The 19,833-nt window shown below is 62.6% G+C and overlaps 1 protein-coding gene across 1 annotated transcript; it reads left to right on the top strand.

The window, feature by feature from the left end:
* Ralgds (ral guanine nucleotide dissociation stimulator) lies at positions 1-18,869 on the top strand (the record flags this gene model as incomplete). Its single annotated transcript, XM_005408411.2, is given in 18 exon segments — positions 1-191; positions 7,673-7,783; positions 8,660-8,853; positions 9,309-9,404; positions 9,902-10,095; positions 10,322-10,683; positions 11,359-11,574; positions 11,868-11,971; positions 12,285-12,369; positions 13,595-13,663; positions 13,976-14,062; positions 14,598-14,630; positions 14,900-15,021; positions 15,146-15,241; positions 15,507-15,708; positions 15,863-16,105; positions 16,977-17,091; positions 17,944-18,869. Coding segments are annotated over 18 exon segments (2,688 nt in total). The 3' UTR covers positions 18,120-18,869.
* Positions 18,870-19,833: the final 964 nt, after the last annotated feature.

Here is a 19,833-nt window from a genome sequence, read left to right as displayed (position 1 = left end):
AGCGGTCCATGGTGCAGCGCATGTGGGCCGAGGCGGTCGGGCCCGCGGGCGGCGCCGAGCCACTGTTCCCGGGCTCCCGGCGGAGCCGCAGCGTGTGGGACGCCGTGCGCCTGGAGGTGGGCGTCCCCGACAGCTGCCCGGTGGTGCTGCACAGCTTCACGCAGCTCGACCCGGACCTGCCGCGCCTGGAGGTGGGTGAACCGGGACCGCCGGGCCAGCCGGCGTCCGCCAGGGACGGGCGGGGGCGGGGGGACCCCGGCCGCGGAAATCCTTCGGGCCCCCGGCTAGGCAGCAAGGGCGCAGGCGGCCGGAAGGACCCCTGGAGCCCCGCGCCCGGGACCCCCGAGTGCGTGCCAGGTGTGGGGCCCCGACCCGCTCCCCGAGGAGACTTGTTCCCGCGGCGCTGTCAGTGTTTACGTCTGTGGCCTGTGAGTTGCCACCCGCAGGCCAGCCTTCTTTCAGTGGTCAGCTCGGGCCTGTACGGGCAGTGCCGGGCTCTTTCATGCAGGTGTCCAGTGGGGGAGGGCACGAGTCTCGCTTCTCGGAGGTGATGGGGGCCGCCGAGGCCTCCTAGTCAGCCTCCTGGGAGAGAGGGATCCGATGACCAGGGAGACGCGAGGGCAGTGAATGGAGGGAGTCGCCGGTCTGCAGCATGTTGGTCCAGGTGGCCAGGCAGTGAGGGACAGGGCCTTGCAGGCCAGGGCGTGAGTCATTTTTGCCTGATTAGAAAATGTGCTGACAACCTGAATTTGTAAGGATTTGAGAGGATTCGGAGAAGAGGCCGTCTGCCTGTCGTGGATTGCGAGGGAATGGCGAGCTGAGGGCCTGAACTCTAATTTCTAGTGTCTCCTCGGCATGGCCCCGGGGGCCGCGTGTGGTACCCTCTGCCTCCGTCTGACCGTGCCCTAACGCCCTGCAGTGTGGAGTGGGAGCTGGGGCCCGGACGATGGGTGTTTCTCTGCTGGGGGAACCCCAGGCCCAGCGCACTTCAGAGCTGGGCGGGTGTGCAGGCCAGGGCTCTGCGACCCTTACCCACCCATCACTCCAGTCCTCACGGCGGCTGCAGGCGGACCCCTGGGAGTGTGGGGGTGGGAGGCCGACACCAGCCAGGCTCTCATCTGGCTTTCATTATGTCTGGCAATGCCTCGGGCTTTGTGTGCTGAGAGGGTTTGGCCTGAGCCGGGCAGGTTCCCCGCCAGGGTTTTGGCCACTTCTTTCTGTCTCTGCCCCTCCGCATCCCTGAGGAGCTGAGAGGGAGGCAGAGCTGAGCTCCATCCCTGCCCTGGTAGCCGTCCCCAGTCACTCTGGCTCCCTCCCTCCCAGACCTCTCTGCCGCTAGATGCAGCCTGGCTGCTATTTAGAAATCAGAGGGGAAGCTTCTCGCTGGGGCAGGAAAACCAGGGTCCTGGCAGGAGAGGAGGCCACTGCCGGAAACCAAACACAATGACCATTTAGCATGGGCCTGGGGGCGGGGGCGGGGAAGTCCCTGTCCCTCCTGCCAAGGCCCTCATCCTGGGAGTGACTTCCTGGTAGCTGAAGCATGCCAGAGCTGAAGCGGTCTGCCTGAGGTCCCTGTCCTCTGGAGATCGCCAGGTGGTCTCTGTTCCCTTCCTCCACCCCTGTTTTCCCCAAGCCTGCACCCAGTCCTTCCCTCTTGGTGGAGCCAGGTGTCCTCACACATCTGCCTGTCATCTTGATTCTAAGCCAAGCCACCACTGACCCAGCCTGACCTGCAGCATTCTGTGCTTCCTGGGGGTCACCGGGTAGGTGTCCCTGCTTTGGGACAGGCCATGGCCTGGCCAGGCAAGAGGAGTTCCAGGTCTGCAGCTCCTACCAACTCCAGCCGCCACCACCTTGTTCTGCCTGGCATAGACCAGCCTGCAGCAGGGTGCCAACCCCACCTTCTAGGAGACAGGGGCAGAGGTGAAGCCCCTGTCCTAGACAGGCACACAGCCAAGAAGGGTCACAGCCAGGACTTGGACGTGGGCTGGTTTCCCCAGGGGTGCCTGCTGTGTACAAGAGCCAGCAGGGGTCAGAGCAGGACAGGGCAGAGCTGTGCAGAAAGGGAGCCCAGAAGCCCTGGTCAGAGGAGGCTTATTTCTAGTCCAAGGGCAGATGAAGGTGCTCTACACCAGAGGGCAGGGGGCACACAGGTGTGATCAGCCCCAGTGAGCTAGTGCCCTGTAGGAGGGAGGCCTTGTGCTCAGTGATTGGCATGCATTCTGTCATTTGGGGTCAGGACTGCTAATAGCCCATCTGACAGATGAAATGACTAATGTGATTGTGCCGGGTCAGTGAGCCGGTCAGTGCAGAGGTGTATCGTGACTCAGAAAGCCTTCCTTCGAGGCCTGAGTGTGCTGCAGGTAGGACAGGATGCGGTCTTCTGTGTACTTACAGGGTGCTCTGCTTGTCTAGTCCTCTCTTGATCACACTGCATGCAGCTCTTCAGCATAACCCCAAGGCTCTCCACTACCTGTGATAGAACTGGAGACCCAGAGGCACTGTGTGAGGCTCGTGTGCGTGTCCTTGCCTGCACGCTTGGCACTGTGTGCTTCAGGAGGGTTTCCTGGCTCACTCCAAGGAGGTACCCCTAGGAGCCTGGGGCCCTGTCACGTTCAGCAAGGGACTGTCGGTCCCCACGGGCCCCAGAACCTGGCTTTCTGTCTGGGGCACAAGAAGAGGAAGGAGCAGCCCAGACTGGCTGGTACCAGCTCCTCTTTCCTTCTCTGGGTTAGGGACAGGGGGATGGACATGCTCACCTGTTTTGTGGGAGACTTGGGTGGGGGACAGCTCCAGGAGGTGTTAGATTGTGCGCAGGACAGGCTGGTGTCTGATCCTCAGTTAGGATGTCGTCAAACAGAGTTTCCAGGCACTCTCTGCATCGCCGGTGAGAAGGACAGGCAGATTTAGCACCGGTCCTCTTCAGAGGCAAGCTCTGAATGCAGGGAGCAGTTCCAGGAGGCTGCACCCAGGCCATGGAGGACTGGCTCCCGTGGGCAGCTGGCTGGCTGCCCAGGCAGCTCCCACAGCATGGCACCACCGTGCTGTGGCCACCCTGTCCCAAAGTAGGGCCCCCAGCCCTGCAGTCCCCCAAAACACTGTGTTCCTGAACATGCACCTCCAGATCCCACTCTGGAGGGCCTGGAGTCAAAGCCTGCAGCACGGTACAGGAGGAGCTAGACGTTAAGCAGACCCAGCTCTCCTGGAGAGGCAGTGGATGACAGCCAAGGGTTGCCCTGAGAGCAGAGCAGGAAGACTGACGATTGGTGAGCTAAGGTGTAGCCTTGGGCTTTTCCTCTCCCTTTGATGCCTTTGCAGCAGTGCCTGGAAGTATGTTGTCCTTTCCAACCCAGAGGTGGAGAGCTGGGGCCCCGATGGCAGAGAGGTGCGCTGGGACTCACCTGGTCCCTTAAGCCCTGCTCCTCTCAGAGCGTTGGTTTTCTCTGTAAAATGGATGTGATGTTGATTCATCCTCTTGGGGTTCTGGTATGGACCAAGTGAGACAGGCAGCCCGACAAAGCAGTCCACAGTGCCTGGCACAGGTGGCAGCGGCCACAATTAGGTTTTCTGACCAGGTTCCAGGGGAGTGCCCACGCCCTGGGCTCTGGGACACACTGCCCGACGCTCCCAGCACGTCGGGCCGTGGTGCGGCGTAGGCCTTTTTCCTAGAACACATCACAAGCCTCCATGTAGCTACAGTTGTGAGGTGCTGGCCTGGCCACCCTGCACTTGCTTCGTGACCTGAGGAAGTCCTTCCCGTCTCCGACCCTCCTCCACACCTGTGTCACGAGGGCCAGACCCTGCTCTGAGGTTGTGACCGTGGTGGAAGCGGCAGGCAGGCCTGGTGTGTCCCCACCAGCCAGGGGTCCAGTCCCTGCCCTGGCTGTCATTTCCTGCCTCCCGACCTGGATGTGCCCCCGCCCGGCTGTTTCCTCATCCCTCAGGTGGGCTGCTAAAAGGATTAAATGCGATGAGTGTGCAGAGGGCCTGGCACTGCGAAATGGCCACGTGTGCTGTGCACTGCCGTCAGTGGTGTTGATGTTGGGCCTGGACCTTGGCCGTGGAACCAGTCTGCGCCCTCCTTGGCCACCACCAGCCGCACCCGCTCCCAGGCTGGCCCTGTGGTGGCCTGCCTGCATGACAGTCAGGAGCCGGGGTGCGTGGGCAGAAGGACAGGAGAACGAGGCCAAGGCCCTGCCAGGGCTCCTTGTCCCCATTTGAAGCATGTTCTTTCTCCTCTAAATGCCAGTGTGGCCCCTAGTAGGGCACAGGCTGGCAGGGAGCATTCCTGGGGACTCCTGGTCAGCCAGCCAGGCTGGTCCCCTGACTTTGCTTTCAGGGCTTAGAGCATTCCCTCATTGCCATGGCAGCCAGGCATTTTGAAAATCTCCAGCAGAGGCTGGCACGGCTGGGGGGATCAGGATTGTGGCCCACCCCCCACCCAGGGCCGACCGCAAGTCCCTGCCAAGGTCCTGCCTGTGCCCTAGGGCTCAGGGTGCAGGACACATAACCAGAGTTGGACGGCCAGCCCAAGGGCGCAGGGTTGTGATGCTTGGCACTTTCGCTCTCCTTCCCTTGTGGAGCTCACGGTGTAAGAGCTGAGCCAGAACCTGGACACTTGCTCTCGGCCCCCAAACCAGGCCCTAGTGTCCACTTCGACAAAATGGGGCAGGTGCTCGGCTACCTTGGACTCAAACTCTGATCTCTTCCATGTTCTGACCGTTGTGTTCCAACTGAAGGCTGAGGAGCCAGGGGGCTGCTCCCACCACAGGGCTCTGGGTGGCCACCCTCTGAGAGGGGGCCTGGAGAGGGTTTGCCAGCAGGGCCCCAGAGTGGCCTGTGATGACTCCCTGGCCCTGAGCAGCACCAGCCCAGGGAGTAGAGCAAGATCCCCAAAGGGGTAGGGCTTCTCCTCCCTGCCCAAGCGGGGAGGAGCCGGTGACTCAGGGTTGAACCTTTCTCCCTCTGCCTCAGCCCCAGCCTCTTAGGGGCAGCCGCAGTGCAGCTGGAGGCCTCAGGGATCTGGAGCCCTGGCTGTAGCTTCCACAGGAAGCGCAAGTTGGAGCAGGGAGCTGGACCACAGTGGAGGCAAGAGTGGGAGAAGGTGCCGCCCCAACTTCCATCGTGAGCATCTTTGAGGCAGATGGGAGGACTGGGGCACATGCTTGACCCTCCACAGCCCTCACCGCCCCGTTACTGTACCTTAGAGGAATCCGGGCTTGGCCTGCAGCTCCCTCCCTCCATCAGCTGGGGACAGGGCGGCCGGCCTGTTGCCTGTTGCCCTGAGAACACTGCTCAGGTGACACTAACCGCCCAGGGTGTTTCTTCTCCCTGTCCTAGGGGCTCTGGGCTGTGTCCTAGGGACAGTGGGGCGGGGGGGATCCCGGCTCTCCAGGGCCCCAGGGCGCACAAGCACCTTCCAGTCACTGACCCAAGTGTGTTCAGAGGCACAGCTGGCTGTCCCTGGGGCCCAGGGCCCTGGGGACATTGCATGCAGGGAGATGGGATGAGTAGGATCCTCCCCGCAAACCCAGCCAGCCCTGTGGGTTGCTTTCCTCTTAAGAGCTCTGAGTGGCTGCCTGGATGCCTGCCCTCAGGGGAGGCGTTTTCTCCGCATCAGCTATTTAGTAGGCCACTCCCCTCCTCCCCCTTGGAGTCTGGCCTGCCGTATGTCCAGGGGGCTGGCCTCCCACAGGGGCTGTCTGCTCCTGGGCAGGTCTTCACGAAGGCGGCCCAGGGTACCCCGTGGGTGCCTGGTCCCTGTGCCTCCTGCCCGTGTCCAGGGCTGTTGGCTGTTTTCCTGTTCTGTGTCTGGAAGGAGGGGCCGAGCCTTCTGCCTAGGACCGCAGCAGCTCTGTGGTCGCGGGGTGGCAGGTGTCGCAGTGCCTGTGCCCAGCATTGCTCTGACTGTCTGGTTTCCATCCCACTGAGGGAACCAGAGAGGACAAGGGTCGCTCTGCGTGGGCCGGGGCTGCTCCCCATCTGTGCAGCAGAGCCGTGACCGCCCTGTGGCGGGCATCTGTGGCTCTCGACGCCGGCCTGCACCCCTCCACACACACAGCCGGCTGGCAGAAGGGGCCCCTTGGGGGTGGGGGAAGGGCGCGGGGATCACATGACACCCGAGCACAGCCCTGGCCAGCTGCTGGGCTGCAGCCGGCTGCTGGCCGTGACTCGCTGTGGGTCTGCTGTATAGACCTACTCAGGGATGGCCCGGGCTGCCTGGCCCTAGCTCCTCCGTGTCAGCCTGACCAGAGCTGGTAGAGCCCCCTGGGAGATGGCACCGTGCTGGGCTTCCAAGGATTGACAACCAGTGTCCTGTGGCAGGTGCCTCCTGCTTGAGACCCTAACATTGCTGCGGGGACTGAGGTGCTCACGTGCTAAGGCCCAGCTGGGTGGGACGTGGCTGAAGCCCCTGGAAAGGGAAGAGGCTTTTGCAGCCACGCCTGGACCTGTCAGGCTCTGGGAGGAGACAGTGGTCAGGGCTTCTCCCAGCCTCCGGACCACCCGGCGGCAGCATGCCCAGCAGGGGTGGGAGAGTGTCTGTTTCATATTCCTGAGTCCAGGGGAAAATTCCCCCTCAGGTGAGGAGGTTGCCCTTCCTCGGTGTGGCCTGCTCTGTGGGTATGCCTGCAGTTCCCCGCTAACTTCCAAGAAGTGGGGTTGGCCCTATCTCCAGAGGAGGCGGAGTTTGGTAGCTCAGCGCGATATCTGTGGCTTTGCCGCTGGTGCAGAGCCCAGAGTTAGAGGGCAGCCTTGGGTCGCCGGAAATGGACTTCCCGAGGATGGCACGGGAGCCTCCCAGGGCCCCCTGGGGTGGGCGGAGCCCGGCTCAGCCAGCACCTCCACCTGGGCCTTCTGGGAGCTGCACACTGGGGGCGGGGGGGGGGGGGTGACCCACTGTCTGGCACTGGCGGTGCTGGCTAGTGGCCCCATGCAGGGCTTGCACCTCCCAGCTCCTCCCTCGACTCACGTCCTCCTCTTTGCCCCCAGCCCCTCACTACCTTGAACGTACCCCTTCCCTGGATGGCACCAGTGGGAGAGAGCTGGGAAGCCTGGGATGGGGTGGCCATAGCTCAGTGGCCTTGCTGCCCGTGGTGACGCAGTCCTGGGCCAGCCTACACACGCAAGGAGCCTCCACCTCCTAGAACAGAAGCCTTTCCTTTCTGCCCTGGGGCCTCAGGACCGGCTAGGTGACCTCTTCCCGTCTCAGCCAAGGCCCCAGGGGGGTTCTGTGAAACCCCAGCGCTACCACCATTCACATCCGCACCTCTTGTGAGGAGGAACGGGTGCTGGGAAGCCCTCTGTTGCCCAAGCAGCACAAGGCATGAATGAGCAGCAGGGGAAGGAAGTGGCCTCCGACGTGGCGGCCCGGGATGTCCCGCACCTGCCCCAGCTTTGTAATGCTGACTGCAAGGCTGGGTCATCCAGGAACCCAGGCTGGAAAGAGGGGATGGGGGTGAGGAGGCTGGCCCACGGGAAGCCTGGGGGCCGTCGTGCTTGGCTGGGGGGGACGGAGTGCTGGGCAGTGGCCTTCTGCCCTAATGCTCTCATGTCACTCAGGGCTGGAGGTCTGTGCAGCTGCCTGCCCTTGGGCAACAGAAGCTTGCACAGGGCCAGTGCCTTGCAGCCGGTGCCGGACAGCCCCTGACGGCTCCGGGCCTTGTCTTTGCAGAGCTCCACGCAGGAGATTGGCGAGGAGCTGATCAACGGGGTCATCTACTCCATCTCCTTGCGCAAGGTGCAGCTGCAGCATGGAGCTAGCAAGGGCCAGCGCTGGCTCGGGGTGAGTGCGGCCTAGGGCCAACCTGGCCACCCCACGGGGCTCCTTCCCAGGGCTCTGCTTAAGGACCCCACTCCCCACCCCAGAGGACTCCGGGCCTAGGGTCCCACGCACACTTGGCCAGGGGTGAGGGCCACGCTGATACGTGTGTGAGGGGGGACACCGTTTCACCTTAGGCCACAAGTGTTTCAGATTCACTACAAGTGTCCTGGGTTGATCCCCATCCCCCGTCCAGCCACCAGCCGAGGATCACATTTACTCGGGCTATTCTTCATCCCGGGGCCCCTGTGGGTCGCAAGCGGGGCATGACTCAGCCCCATGATATTCTAGAGGGAGGCCAGTGCCAAGATTGGCCCCTGCTGCAGTTGGACCCAGTCCTGTCTGTGACCATTTCAGCAGTGTCCTGGAAACCTCCTGTGTGTCCTAGTGGGCGATCCCTCCACCCGCATAGCCTCTGTTTTCTCATCTCTACAATGGGGTGTTGCGTTAGGAATCCCTCAGACAGTGCTTTTAGTTATCTGAGGTAGGGTCACAGGGCCGCCCCTTTACAGCAGTGGGGAATCAACCGCGTCTGGCACACGCCGCACAAGCACTGTACCACTGAGCTATGCCCTCATCCCCTTTTAGTTTATGTGGAGACATGGTCTTGCCAGAGTGCCCAGGCTGGCCTTAAACTCATGATCCTCCCTCCTCGGCCTCCCAAGTAGCTGGGGCTGCAGGCACGTCCCCGAGACCCTTTCTGTCCTAGATTCACCTAGTGTCCCACCTCTGGCCTGAGGGCTTGGGAATTCGGTCTGAGCAGCGGCTTGACTGTCCTGGTGGTGTGCTGTGCTGACGCTGACTGTGTCCCTTCCCTGCCACCCCCGCCCCTGCCCCCAGTGTGAGAATGAGTCGGCCCTGAACCTCTACGAGACCTGCAAGGTGCGGACGGTGAAGGCGGGCACGCTGGAGAAGCTGGTGGAGCACCTGGTGCCCGCCTTCCAGGGCAGCGACCTTTCCTACGTCACTGTCTTCTTGTGCACCTACCGAGCCTTCACCACCACCCAGCAGGTGCTGGACCTGCTCTTCAAAAGGTGCACACCCGCCTCCGCTCCCGGGGGGTGGCTCGCCGCTTCCTGGCTGGAGCTAGGAAGGCCTTGCACCCCCCTGCATCCTGGTTGGCTCTGTGGAAACTGGAATGCTTGAGGGGCCCCCTCCTCTTCAGAGGGTGTTGTGGGGACCAAGTAGGAAGAGCCCCGGAAGTGCTTGGGCCTCACTTAGCTGAGGCCCCAGGCAAAGCAGTTTCCCACTGGAGAAGGAGGTCCCAGGTTTCATCTGGGGCACCCCGTCCTGGTTCTAGCCAGCGTAAGAACTGGGGGGGGCCTGCTGAGATATCTGGGAAGGAGCTGGTTGTGCAGTAGGGAACACCGACTACACAGACGTGTTTTCAGGCAGGGTGTAACGCAGTGAAGGAGGCAGGGACGTCCCTGCCGTCCTGGGCCCCCTTTCCTTCGGGGGGTCACCCAGTAACACTAGACGTCGTAAGCAGGTACGGTAGATGTGACGCCCTCACGGCCTCCTCTAGATATGGCTGCATCCTCCCCTACTCCAGCGAGGACGGCGGGCCACAGGACCAACTCCGAAAGTGAGTGGGCTTTGGCACAAGGGTGGGCTTCTTGTGAGGACTTGTGGCTCGGGAGGGTGGGGCGCACCCCAGCCCCCACCCCTGTGATTCTCGAGTGGGGTGGAGGTCTGGGGCTTTGCGGGCAGGAGGAAGGAGATGAGTGGTGGGTGGGGTCCTGGGCACCCTGGGAGCAGAGCAGAGGCTGCAGCTCCAAGCTGGGATGTCCCCACCAGGTACCACACTGGGGAGCAACCTGCTCAGCTGGTTGCCGGGGCGTGGTGACCGCGGGGCAGTTGCGCCCTTCAGGAGCAGTGTGATGGGAAGACAAGGCCCACCTGTGTCCCAGAGAACACAGTGCCTGCAGCCTGAGGCGTCCCCGGCGGGTGGGGCCCAGGAGCCAGACTGCAGTGCGGAGGCCTGTCTGAGCAAGGGGAGAGCTGGCCGGGGAGCACAGGAGCCCAGCCCCACAGGGGAGGGGAGGCCAGGCCCCTGACCGCTACCTGCCTGCCTGCCCTCAGCGCCATCTCCTCCATCCTGGGCACCTGGCTGGACCAGTACTCGGAGGATTTCTGTCAACCTCCAGACTTTCCCTGCCTCAAGCAGCTGGTGGCTTATGTGCAGCTCAACATGCCTGGCTCGGACCTGGAGCGCCGCGCCCACCTTCTCCTGGCCCAGCTGGAGGACATGGAGCCCGGCGATGCTGAGCCTGAGGGTAAGGAGGCTTGGGGTGGGGACCTAAGAGGACAGGAGGAGGGGTCTGTGCTGGGCCCCCTGGGAGGGGGCACCTGTCTGGCATCAGGGCAGGAGCAAGGGGTCTTGGAACAGTTGGTGGACCACGGTCTGGACAGAGAGGTCCCGCTGGGCGTCCGCGACTGGGGCTCTCTGTCTTTGGAAGGGCTCAGGCAAGGCCATCACGTGGAACGTCTTTCCTCTCACAGCGTTGTCGCCAGCTCCAGTGCTAGCTCTAAAACCAGCCACAGATCTGGAGCCGACTCCAGTCCCGCTGCTGACATCCACTCCCATAGCAGCACCAACATCAGGCCCACAGCTGGAGCCAGCCTCGTCTTCCGAGCTAGAGTCGGCTCCAGCACCTGCTCTGGAGCAGGAGCTGTCGCTGGAGCTCGAGCCGGCTGGCGTGGCTGCTGTGGAGCTGGAGCCCACTCCAGGCCCTGGGCCATCCGTCGAGCCACCCTGGCCTCTCCCACCGGCGGCCCCAGAGAATGGCCTGAGCCAGGAGCAGCCTCACATCCTGGTCTTCTCTCCGGACCTGGTGGCCGAGCAGTTCACGCTGATGGACGCAGTGAGTGCTCCGAGGGCCGGGGCAAGGGTGGGCTGCTTCCTTCAGGCACCTGCCATCCAGACCTGCCGCTCCCTGGCCCAGAGCCTGTGCTTTTGTCCACATCCCAGCTGCACCATCACACGCCGCAGCCAGGGCGTTTCTGAGCCTCGAGACCTCGACTTGCCCCAGGGCAGTAGACTCAGGTCTGTCCCTGCCTCCCCCAGGGAATGAGCAGGATTCCAGGAGCAGGACAGACAGGCTGGGTAGGACAGCCTTGAGGGGGGGAGGGGTGTACCCAGACCTCCCCCTGTGCGCCTGGGCGCCCTCACCAACCTCAGCACTTAGTGGACACCTACTGTGTGCTGGAGTCCACGGTAGATGCCCCGCCGGGCCCTGAGAAGTAGTGGATGCCACGCGCATGTGCACAGAGCGCTGAAGGTGCGCCCGGTCTGTGCAGATGCGAGCCGCTCCCGTGCTTGGACAGACGTCAGGCAGGGAAAACGCTGCTCTCTTCACCCGACATCGTCCCCCCGGGTCACTCTGTGACAGCGTCCTCAGTGGTCAGGGAGCAGAGCCCCAAGAGTCCCACAAGGCTCCAGCCACATCCTCAGCTTCCAAGCTTCAGCCCTGGCTACAGTCTTGGCCCGGGGAACTGTGGTGTGTGGCTGGGCCGGGTGACACTGACCCTCTCCCCAGGAGCTGTTCAAAAAGGTGGTGCCCTACCACTGCCTGGGCTCCATCTGGTCGCAGCGGGACAAGAAGGGCAAGGAGCACCTGGCACCCACCATCCGCGCCACCGTCGCCCAGTTCAACAACGTGGCCAACTGTGTCATCACCACCTGCCTCGGGGACCGGAGCATGAAGGCCTCGGACAGGGCCCGGGTAGTGGAGCACTGGATCGAGGTGGCCAGGGTATGCTGCAGCAGGGACCCTCACCCTTTTCCACTCTGATGTGGCTGAGGTTGGAGCCCTGCAGGCTCCAGGCTCCTCTTCCCCGGGCCTGTGCTGCCCAGGTGCACTGTCGGGCTCACTCACTCCTGGTGCCAGTTCCTTGGTCTGAGCCGAAATCCTGCTCTCTCTCACCCTGGGTCCCACGCGTGCCCTTCAGGGCTCCCAGGTGTCCGTCTCCCAAGAGCGGGGCTCAGCCAGGGCCAGGGCAGGGCCGGTGTGAGCTCCAGCATGGCTCAAGAGTCGTCCTCCCCTAGGAGTGCCGAGTCCTGAAGAACTTCTCTTCCCTGTATGCCATCCTCTCTGCCCTGCAGAGCAACGCCATCCACCGCCTGAAGAAGACGTGGGAAGATGTCTCCAGGTGGGTTTCCCGCACCCCCAGCAGAAGGCCCCAGGCCACAGACCCCAAGGTCAGGGCCACTGTGGTGGGAGAGCTTCTTGGGCCCAGGCAGCAGATCTCCCTTAGCACTAGACTTTCCTGTCTGCCTGACATCCGGTGAGACCCCATGTGGGATTTTCAAGTTTTTTGTAGGAATGAGGATGGGGTCCTCACCATGCCAGCATGGAGGGTCCCCTCCCAGGCCCACAGAGCCTGCTGTGAAGGCACCTGGCTTTGTGTCAACACCTCTCCCCGCCCCTCCTGACGGGCACCCTCTCCCTGCCTTGTCCTGCAGGGACAGCGTCCGAGTATTCCAGAAGCTGTCCGAGATTTTCTCTGATGAGAACAATTACTCGCTGAGCAGAGAGCTGCTTATCAAGGTCAGAGGGGGCTAATGGAGCACGGTGTGGTGGTCGGGGTGCTCGTTCCTGCCACAGGTTCTTTGCAAAATTCCCTGGAGGAAGGGAAGAGGGATCTCTTTGGCCCTTGAGCAGATGGGGCAGTTTGGGGCGCCGGAGGCCCCGACTCACTGGATGTAGTTCGAGCAGCCAGTTGTTCCAGGAGAGTGCCTGAGCCAGTGGCGTTTGCAGCTGTCCAGCTTCCTGACATGACTTAGTATCCTCCAGACTTGCCGGGTGGATAGAAGAGGGTGTGGCCGCCTCCCTGCACCAGCCCATGCTATCCCCACAAAGCCAGGCCCTGCTTCCCCTTCTGTTTGCACTGTTCTTCCAAAGGGAGAGACTTCCTGAGATGGGAACCTCAGGGGTCCCAAAGGTCCAGACCAGGAGGAAGAAGTGGGTGCACCATGCAGCTGTGCCCTCTGTCTACAGCAGGGGATGCTGCTAGGTCCCAGAGGACCTGTGGGGGCTACCAGGAGCCTCGGGGCCATGGCAGCTGCCTAGCTGGCTCAAAGGCATCAGGGACAGGTGAACTCTCAGTGGGTCCTTGTCGGCCCACCCCAGAAGTATCCACATGACCGGAAGCACAGTTACCCTGCCCCTGGCGTGCTGGGCAGTAGGTGGCTCGGGGAGCTCCTGGTCCTGTTGGACAAGGGCAGAGTTCGCTGGGGGAGAACATGGCAAGGGGCTCCATGGAGGCAGGAAGCTTCTGGATTGGCCAAGGGCCCTTCCTGGGGGACGCAAACACCTTGTCCTTACCCTCCTGTGCTCTGCTTGGCTGGGCATCGTGGCGCACCCCATTCAAAGGCTGATGAGGCTAAAGGTCTGCCCTCCTTGTCCCTGTGGTGCCCCACGCAAATTGCCACCCTCTCTGGGCCTCAGCTTCCTGGCAGGGCAGAGTGAGCAGTCTGGGTGCTGACGTCACAGCAGGACATGAGGTCCAGGGGGAATGTGCAAGCCGGGGGCCAGGGCAGGGCAGCGCCCATGGCAGGAACATGACCCTGAGCCCCGTGCCTACTGGGCAGGAGGAGTCTGGTTCCCACTGCAAGGAGGCCAGGCAGCTGCCCGGGTACCCCACCACTGCGTGTCCTAGAATTTGGACCCTTGGGGGCTGTAGAGGCCTGGAAACCCGTCCTCAACGTCATAGTTGGGGTGCGTGAGGGGTGAGGGGAGGCGGCATCACTGACGCCATCGTCATCACTGGCAGGAAGGGACCTCTAAGTTTGCCACCCTGGAGATGAACCCCAGGAGAGCTCAAAGGCGGCCAAAGGAGATGGTGAGTGCCCGCCCTAGGCCCGGGGAGGGGCGTCCCGCTGCCTGAGGCGTCCCATCCTCACCAGCTGGTACCGTGGGGGCCAAGAGGCGGCCACCAGAGCAAGGGCCTGGCACGTCCCTGGGGGAGGGGTGTGGGCAGGGTCCGCCATACTTGGGGGGGTCTGCCACATGCCGGCCCGGGAGGTGAGCAGAGAGTGGTGACAGTGGGGCCTAGGACGGGAAACCAGAATAGGGGTGGCTGAGCTCCCCAGGCAGCACAGAGGGGTGGCCAGGGCCCCTGGGCCTCATTCCCCCCTTCTGCCTGATGCTGCAGGGTGTCATCCAGGGCACCGTCCCCTACCTGGGCACTTTCCTCACTGACCTGGTGATGCTGGACACTGCCATGAAAGACTATCTGTATGTGAGTAAGCCGGGGCCGGGGCCTGGGCCGGGGCCGGGGCCGAGGTGGGGAGCAGCTTTGGAGGGCTGGATCCTGAGGCCCGGGAAGAGAGGGCCCCTCGCTGACCCCAAACCCTCAGTACTTGTGGGAGCCTTCTGGCTGGCCCCGTGTGCCCCTCCTAGCACAGGACCCCCAGAGCTGCCTGACCTAGGGGTTGCAGCAGGGTTTGACCAAGCTGAGCACAGTCGGTCGCTTGGACACTGACTGCAGCCTGCAGAATGGAGCTGGACCCGCCAAGTCCAGGAGCTCTTGGTAGCCGAGCGGGACCATCTCACATGAAGCCGCAGTCTCTCCATTGTCCTCAGGGAGATCAGGCAGGGCAGATAGGTTCAATAGCCTCTGCCCACAGGTCCCCTGTCCTGGCCCCACAGCCTGTCGTAGTCCTGGTATGGGTGCACCTTGCCCCCTGGTGGGCACTCCTGGTGGTGCAGCCTGCAGCGGGAGGCCCCCGTGGGAGGGGTCAGCTTTCTGATGTCCACTGCTGTCCGCCTTCTAGGGGAGACTGATCAACTTCGAGAAGAGGAGGAAGGTGAGCGGCTGCCGCCAACACAGGAGGGGGGTCCTGCCTGAGGGACACTTGGCTCCACGCCCCCTACTGGTTTATGGGAAGGTTTGCTCCAGAGTGGAGCTGTCCCAGGGAGGTAGAGACAGATTAGGACCCCAGAGAGGTTCCTGGGACTGGCGGTTCAGACCCGCTACGGGAACAGGAAGGAGCCTGCCATGTGGGGTGAGCCCAGAGCACAGCCCCAGAGACGCACCCCCCAGGCGGTCACCGCCCTGTCCTCCCCTCCGCGCCAGGAGTTTGAGGTGATCGCCCAGATCAAGCTGCTGCAGTCGGCCTGCAACAATTACAGCATCGCGCCCGAGGAGCACTTCGGGGCCTGGTTCCGGGCCCTGGAGCGGCTCAGTGAGGCTGAGAGGTGAGGCAGGGCAAGACCCGGGGGCAGCAAGGGCAGGCCACGCCTGGCGCCTGGGCTCTAGCTTTTGGGGGTTCCAGGGGAGCACGTGTGGCTCCTGCCAGCCTCGTGCCCCTCCTGACCGTAGCTACAGCCTGTCATGCGAGCTGGAACCCCCATCCGAGTCGGCCAGCAACACTCTCAAGTCCAAGAAGAGCACGGCCATCGTCAAGCGCTGGAGCGAGTAAGTGCCCGGCCCAGGGCAGGCAGGGATCAGAGATGCTTTGCGGCTGAATGTGGGCTCGGGAGCCACATAGGCGGACGAGGGCCTGGCGCACAGCTGCCCTGGGCCTCAGCTGCTCCAACATGAACGGGTGCTAGTAAGTGATCTCAGCAGCCAGGGCTGGCTGATGCCTGACCTAACACCCAGCCTGGAGCACAGAAGGCCGGAAGGGGCACCGTGGCCCAAGGCCTTGGGGCGGCCCCTCACGCCTCCACCCTCTGTCCAGCCGCCAGGCCCCCAGCACTGAGCTCAGTACCAGCGGCAGCTCCCACTCCAAGTCCTGTGACCAGCTCAGGTGCGGCCCCTACCTCAGCAGCGGGGACATCGCTGATGCCCTCAGTGTGCACTCGGCCGGCTCCTCTAGCTCCGACGTGGAGGAGATCAACATGAGCTTTGTCCCAGAGTCCCCGGACGGCCAGGAAAAGAAGGTGACTGACCGTCCACCATCCCCCTCTCCTCGTACCGTGTCCACACAAGGGGCCCAGAAACCTGGCTCCTGACAGCTTCCAGAGCCCCAAGAGCTGGCTGCCAGCCTGGGCCCCGCAGCACCCCAGCCCCCGCTGATGACCGCGTCCCCCACAGTTCTGGGAGTCAGCCTCCCAGTCCTCCCCAGAGACATCTGGCATCAGCTCGGCCTCCAGCAGCACGTCCTCGTCCTCGGCCTCCACCACACCCGTGGCCACCACGCGCACCCACAAGCGCTCCGTCTCAGGGGTCTGCAGCTACAGCTCCTCGCTGCCGCTCTACAACCAGCAAGTGGGGGACTGCTGCATCATCCGCGTGAGCCTGGACGTGGACAACGGCAACATGTACAAGAGCATCCTGGTGAGCGGGCGCGGGGCACCCCCAGAGGACTCGCTCCGCTGTGCACCGCCCGTCCTCCTGGAGGGGCCTGCCCGGGGTCGGCATGGGCGGGCAGGGAGGAGGAGTGGTCGGCACTCACCGGAGACGCAGGAAGCACGTGCCCAGCCCCCAGGAGGGCAGGGGCTGCAGGGCTGGAGGCGGGAGGTCAAGGTCAGGAGGTCGAGGAAGCATTCGGAGCCCAGGCTGTACGGTAAGGACCTTACTTTCTCACAGAGGGACACAGGGCCTGGGGGTTGCACCGGCTGGTGGCTGTGGAGTGGCCGGCACTGTCAGAGTCTGGGTGTCCCTGGAGCAGAGAGCCAACGGGGTCTGCTCACAGAACATGTGTGGGCGTTGGGGGCGTTCTCCGTCCTCCTCTGGGTCTCTGGCTTCAGATGAGCCATTTGTAGCCACACGCGCACTGCCTTCCCTGACGCACTGCCCGGAGCTAGCGTGGCTGTCAGTCGCACTCACCCGCACGGCCCTGTGTCTGGGTCCCACTTGTGCTCTGGGCCTCTGGGTTCTGGTTTGTGCCACCCATGCTGCTGTAGCCTCTAGGGACGAGCAGGCCTGGGTCGGAGAGGGCCACTGGCCATCCAGCCCGCTTTTCCTCCCTTGGGGTTGGACCGGAGGCCGTCTGATCCCAGCCTCAGGGACCCCAGGACCCCCGAGGGCCAGCAGCTTCCCAAGGTGGCCTGGGAGGAAAGGCCGCTGCGGGAGAGCAGGGCCCAGGACGTTGGGAAGGAGCCTGCTCGTCACGTGGAGGCCGCTTGGGGACCAGGTGGCGAGGCCCCTGGACACTCAGAGCCTGTGCTGGGGAGCACCCTGACGGCCTGTCCATGTCCCCATCCAGGTGACAAGCCAGGATAAGGCCCCCACTGTCATCCGCAAGGCCATGGACAAACACAACCTGGACGAGGACGAGCCAGAGGACTACGAGCTGGTGCAGATCATTTCCGACGACCGCAGTGAGTCAGGGCGAGGGTGGCGGCCGGAGGCCGGGCTCAGCACCACTCCCAGCCCCGAGTCCAGGTCCTCGGCCTCGGGAAACACAACAGCCCGGTGGCAGTGGGCACTGCGTGCCGGCGACCTGCCCTGGGTCAGCCCAGGTGCTGCGGGGTCACCTCACTGCCCCGGCCACTCCTGAGCCTCCCCATCGGGCATCATCCCCAGGGCATGAACAGGCGTCGCAAAGCCGCAGAGCAGGAGAAAAGGCTTGTTGGTGACAGGGAGGCCCATCCTGCTGGCTTCGACAAGGGCTGCTTGCCAGCCAAGAGGGAAAACATGGGCTTCAGAGAGTAGGTGTCCGTGGACCCATGCACCAGCTGTTACAGCCTGAGGCCCAGGGAGGCCAAGGGCTGGAGTTAGAGCCGGCAGAGTCCAGTGTTGGCTGAGAACGGGGTCTTGGCTCAAGGAGGAAGGTGGTAAAGGGCCCGGAGGAGGGACTTGCTGCGTCCTGGGAGCCCTCGGGGGCAAGGCCACCTGTGCCTGGCACAGTACTGAGGCAAGGCCCTGGAGCAGAACCAGTAAGGGCGGGGCAGGGGCAGGACAGGCAGGGCTCTGTCGGCCCTCGGCCGAGCTGGGCCATTCGGGGCTCCAAGTCCCTTTCTTACAGGAGCCCGCACGTAGGTCTCAGGGGCCTGCACAGTCTGCCTCGGGCAGGAGCCTTGGGAAGGGCCCTTGGTTGTCTGGAGCTGGATGGGAGAGCTCTCAGGCCTGTTGTGATCCAGGCCTGCCCTAGGGAGGCTCCCGAGTGGTGAGGGTATCCTGTGGGGGCCCCAGGGAGCACCCCTGACCACCCTCTGCCCCTCAACCACTAGAGCTGAAGATCCCCGAAAATGCCAATGTGTTCTACGCCATGAACTCTACTGCCAACTACGACTTTATCCTGAAGAAGCGGACCTTCACCAAGGGGGCAAAAGTCAAGCATGGAGCCAGCTCAACCCTCCCTCGCATGAAGCAGAAAGGACTCAAGATTGCCAAGGGCATCTTCTAAGGACCTCTCCCCGGGGTGTGGCTGGCCATGGCTCAGCGCCTACAGCCCAGAGTGGCCCAGGCCAAATAGGCACCTTCTGCCTACCTGCCAGCCCAGGCCACCTCCATCTCCAGTTTCACCCGAACCCCTCCTGCCGCCGGGATTGACACCTGCCGTCTGACAGGCTGACCTGGCCTCCGTGGACCACTTGCTGCCTTAGGTGCCTTCTGCTCTCTGGAACCAGAGGACTAGCTAACCTGTCAAGGAGGATGGCCGTGGGCGTGGTGCCCAGGCCTGCCCCCAGCACCACCCTCCAGATACTTCCCTGACACCTTCCCAGGTGCAGGTCACTGCCACCTGTGCCCCAGGCACCCCAGGGCACCCACTCAGCCAGCAGGGCTCACCACTGCAGTTCTCTCCTCCTGCGCATGGCGCTGGGCTGTGACCACTGCCACCACTCTAGCCTTTCTCGGCTGCACCAAAGATTCCATCCTCGGGGCCGAGCAGAGAGGGAGGCTCTCACCACCCATGCTCCTCTCCCCGTGGGCGTCGCATCTCATGCCACTGCAAGTGCCATTTACCACTGCATCTGGGCTGGGCCAGACCACACGAGGTGGGGTCGGGAGGGAAGGGGGCTTGGGGAGGCGGAGGGCAATTGAATATTTGTATAGAAAGAAAAAAAATGTTTACTGATTGGGGCGGGGCAATATTTATTTGTTGTAAATAGAAAATGCTAGACTTGAATATTATATTAAAACCTCGTTTCTACTACAGCCTGGTCAGTGTGGTTCTGTTCTTGGGTCTCCTGCAGTAAAGTAAATAACACAGAGACTCCCATATTTCACGCTGAAATGTAGACTCTCACAGGATTCTGTCTGTTACGCAGCAGCAGGACGGGCTGCACCCTCCTCAAGCGCGCTGAAGGAAACACGTCCAGCTCACGGGCGGAAGTTCTCGTCTGTGTCATTAAACTGGGTGGTGCGCTGAGGCGGGCGCCCGCAGCTCCAGAGATTAAAGGTTGGCGGTGCTTGGAGCGCAGACAACCTCCGGAATCTGGGTATCTTTAAAGGTAATGTTTGCAATAGAAAATAGCAGAGTAAAAAGCTCAGTCTTCCATGGAAGCAACCTTGAAGGTGACAAGGAGGGGGAACTGGCAGAATTGACCACTCAGGGTCTCGAACCTGATCTGACACAGCAGCCGGGGACGCTTGATGAAGAGAGATGCCACTAAAGCTTGGGGGTCCAGATCTCTCAGTGATGGAATGGGAAATACAGTGACTGCACGAGGAACCCGGCCGGCACACGGGTGTCTGTAGAGGGCCTGTAGGACAAGCCACAGGCCGTTCGCAAGCGACAGAAGCAGGCGCTAAGGAGCAATATCTGATATCCAGGCGACTGTATTGTCACACTCAGTGTTCGGTTCCCAAAAAATTACAAAGCATACGAAGGAAATACGCCTTACTCATAGGAACAAAAGTATAACAAAGGGTTTGGCAGAAACTGCCCCTAAGGAAGCCCCGGCACCACACTTAGTAGTCAGCAGTGGTAAGAAGAACGTGTATGACAGACAGGAAAGAAGCAAATGGTAGAGGTTGGCCTTCTGTCTCAGTAGTTACTGTAAATACATAAATGGGTTAAACTCCCAACTTAAAAGCCAAGATTTTGCAGGTGTGGTGGTGTACACCTGTAACCTACCACTGTGGGGGGCTGGCGCAGGATCGCAACTTGAGCGATT

The sequence above is a fragment of the Chinchilla lanigera genome, unplaced genomic scaffold, assembly GCF_000276665.1.
Source record: "Chinchilla lanigera isolate Chin_1 unplaced genomic scaffold, ChiLan1.0 scaffold00112, whole genome shotgun sequence".
Taxonomy (NCBI): domain Eukaryota; kingdom Metazoa; phylum Chordata; class Mammalia; order Rodentia; family Chinchillidae; genus Chinchilla; species Chinchilla lanigera.
The sequence above is the reverse complement of the archived record's forward strand: the minus strand, read 5'-3'. Positions and strand labels throughout refer to the sequence as shown.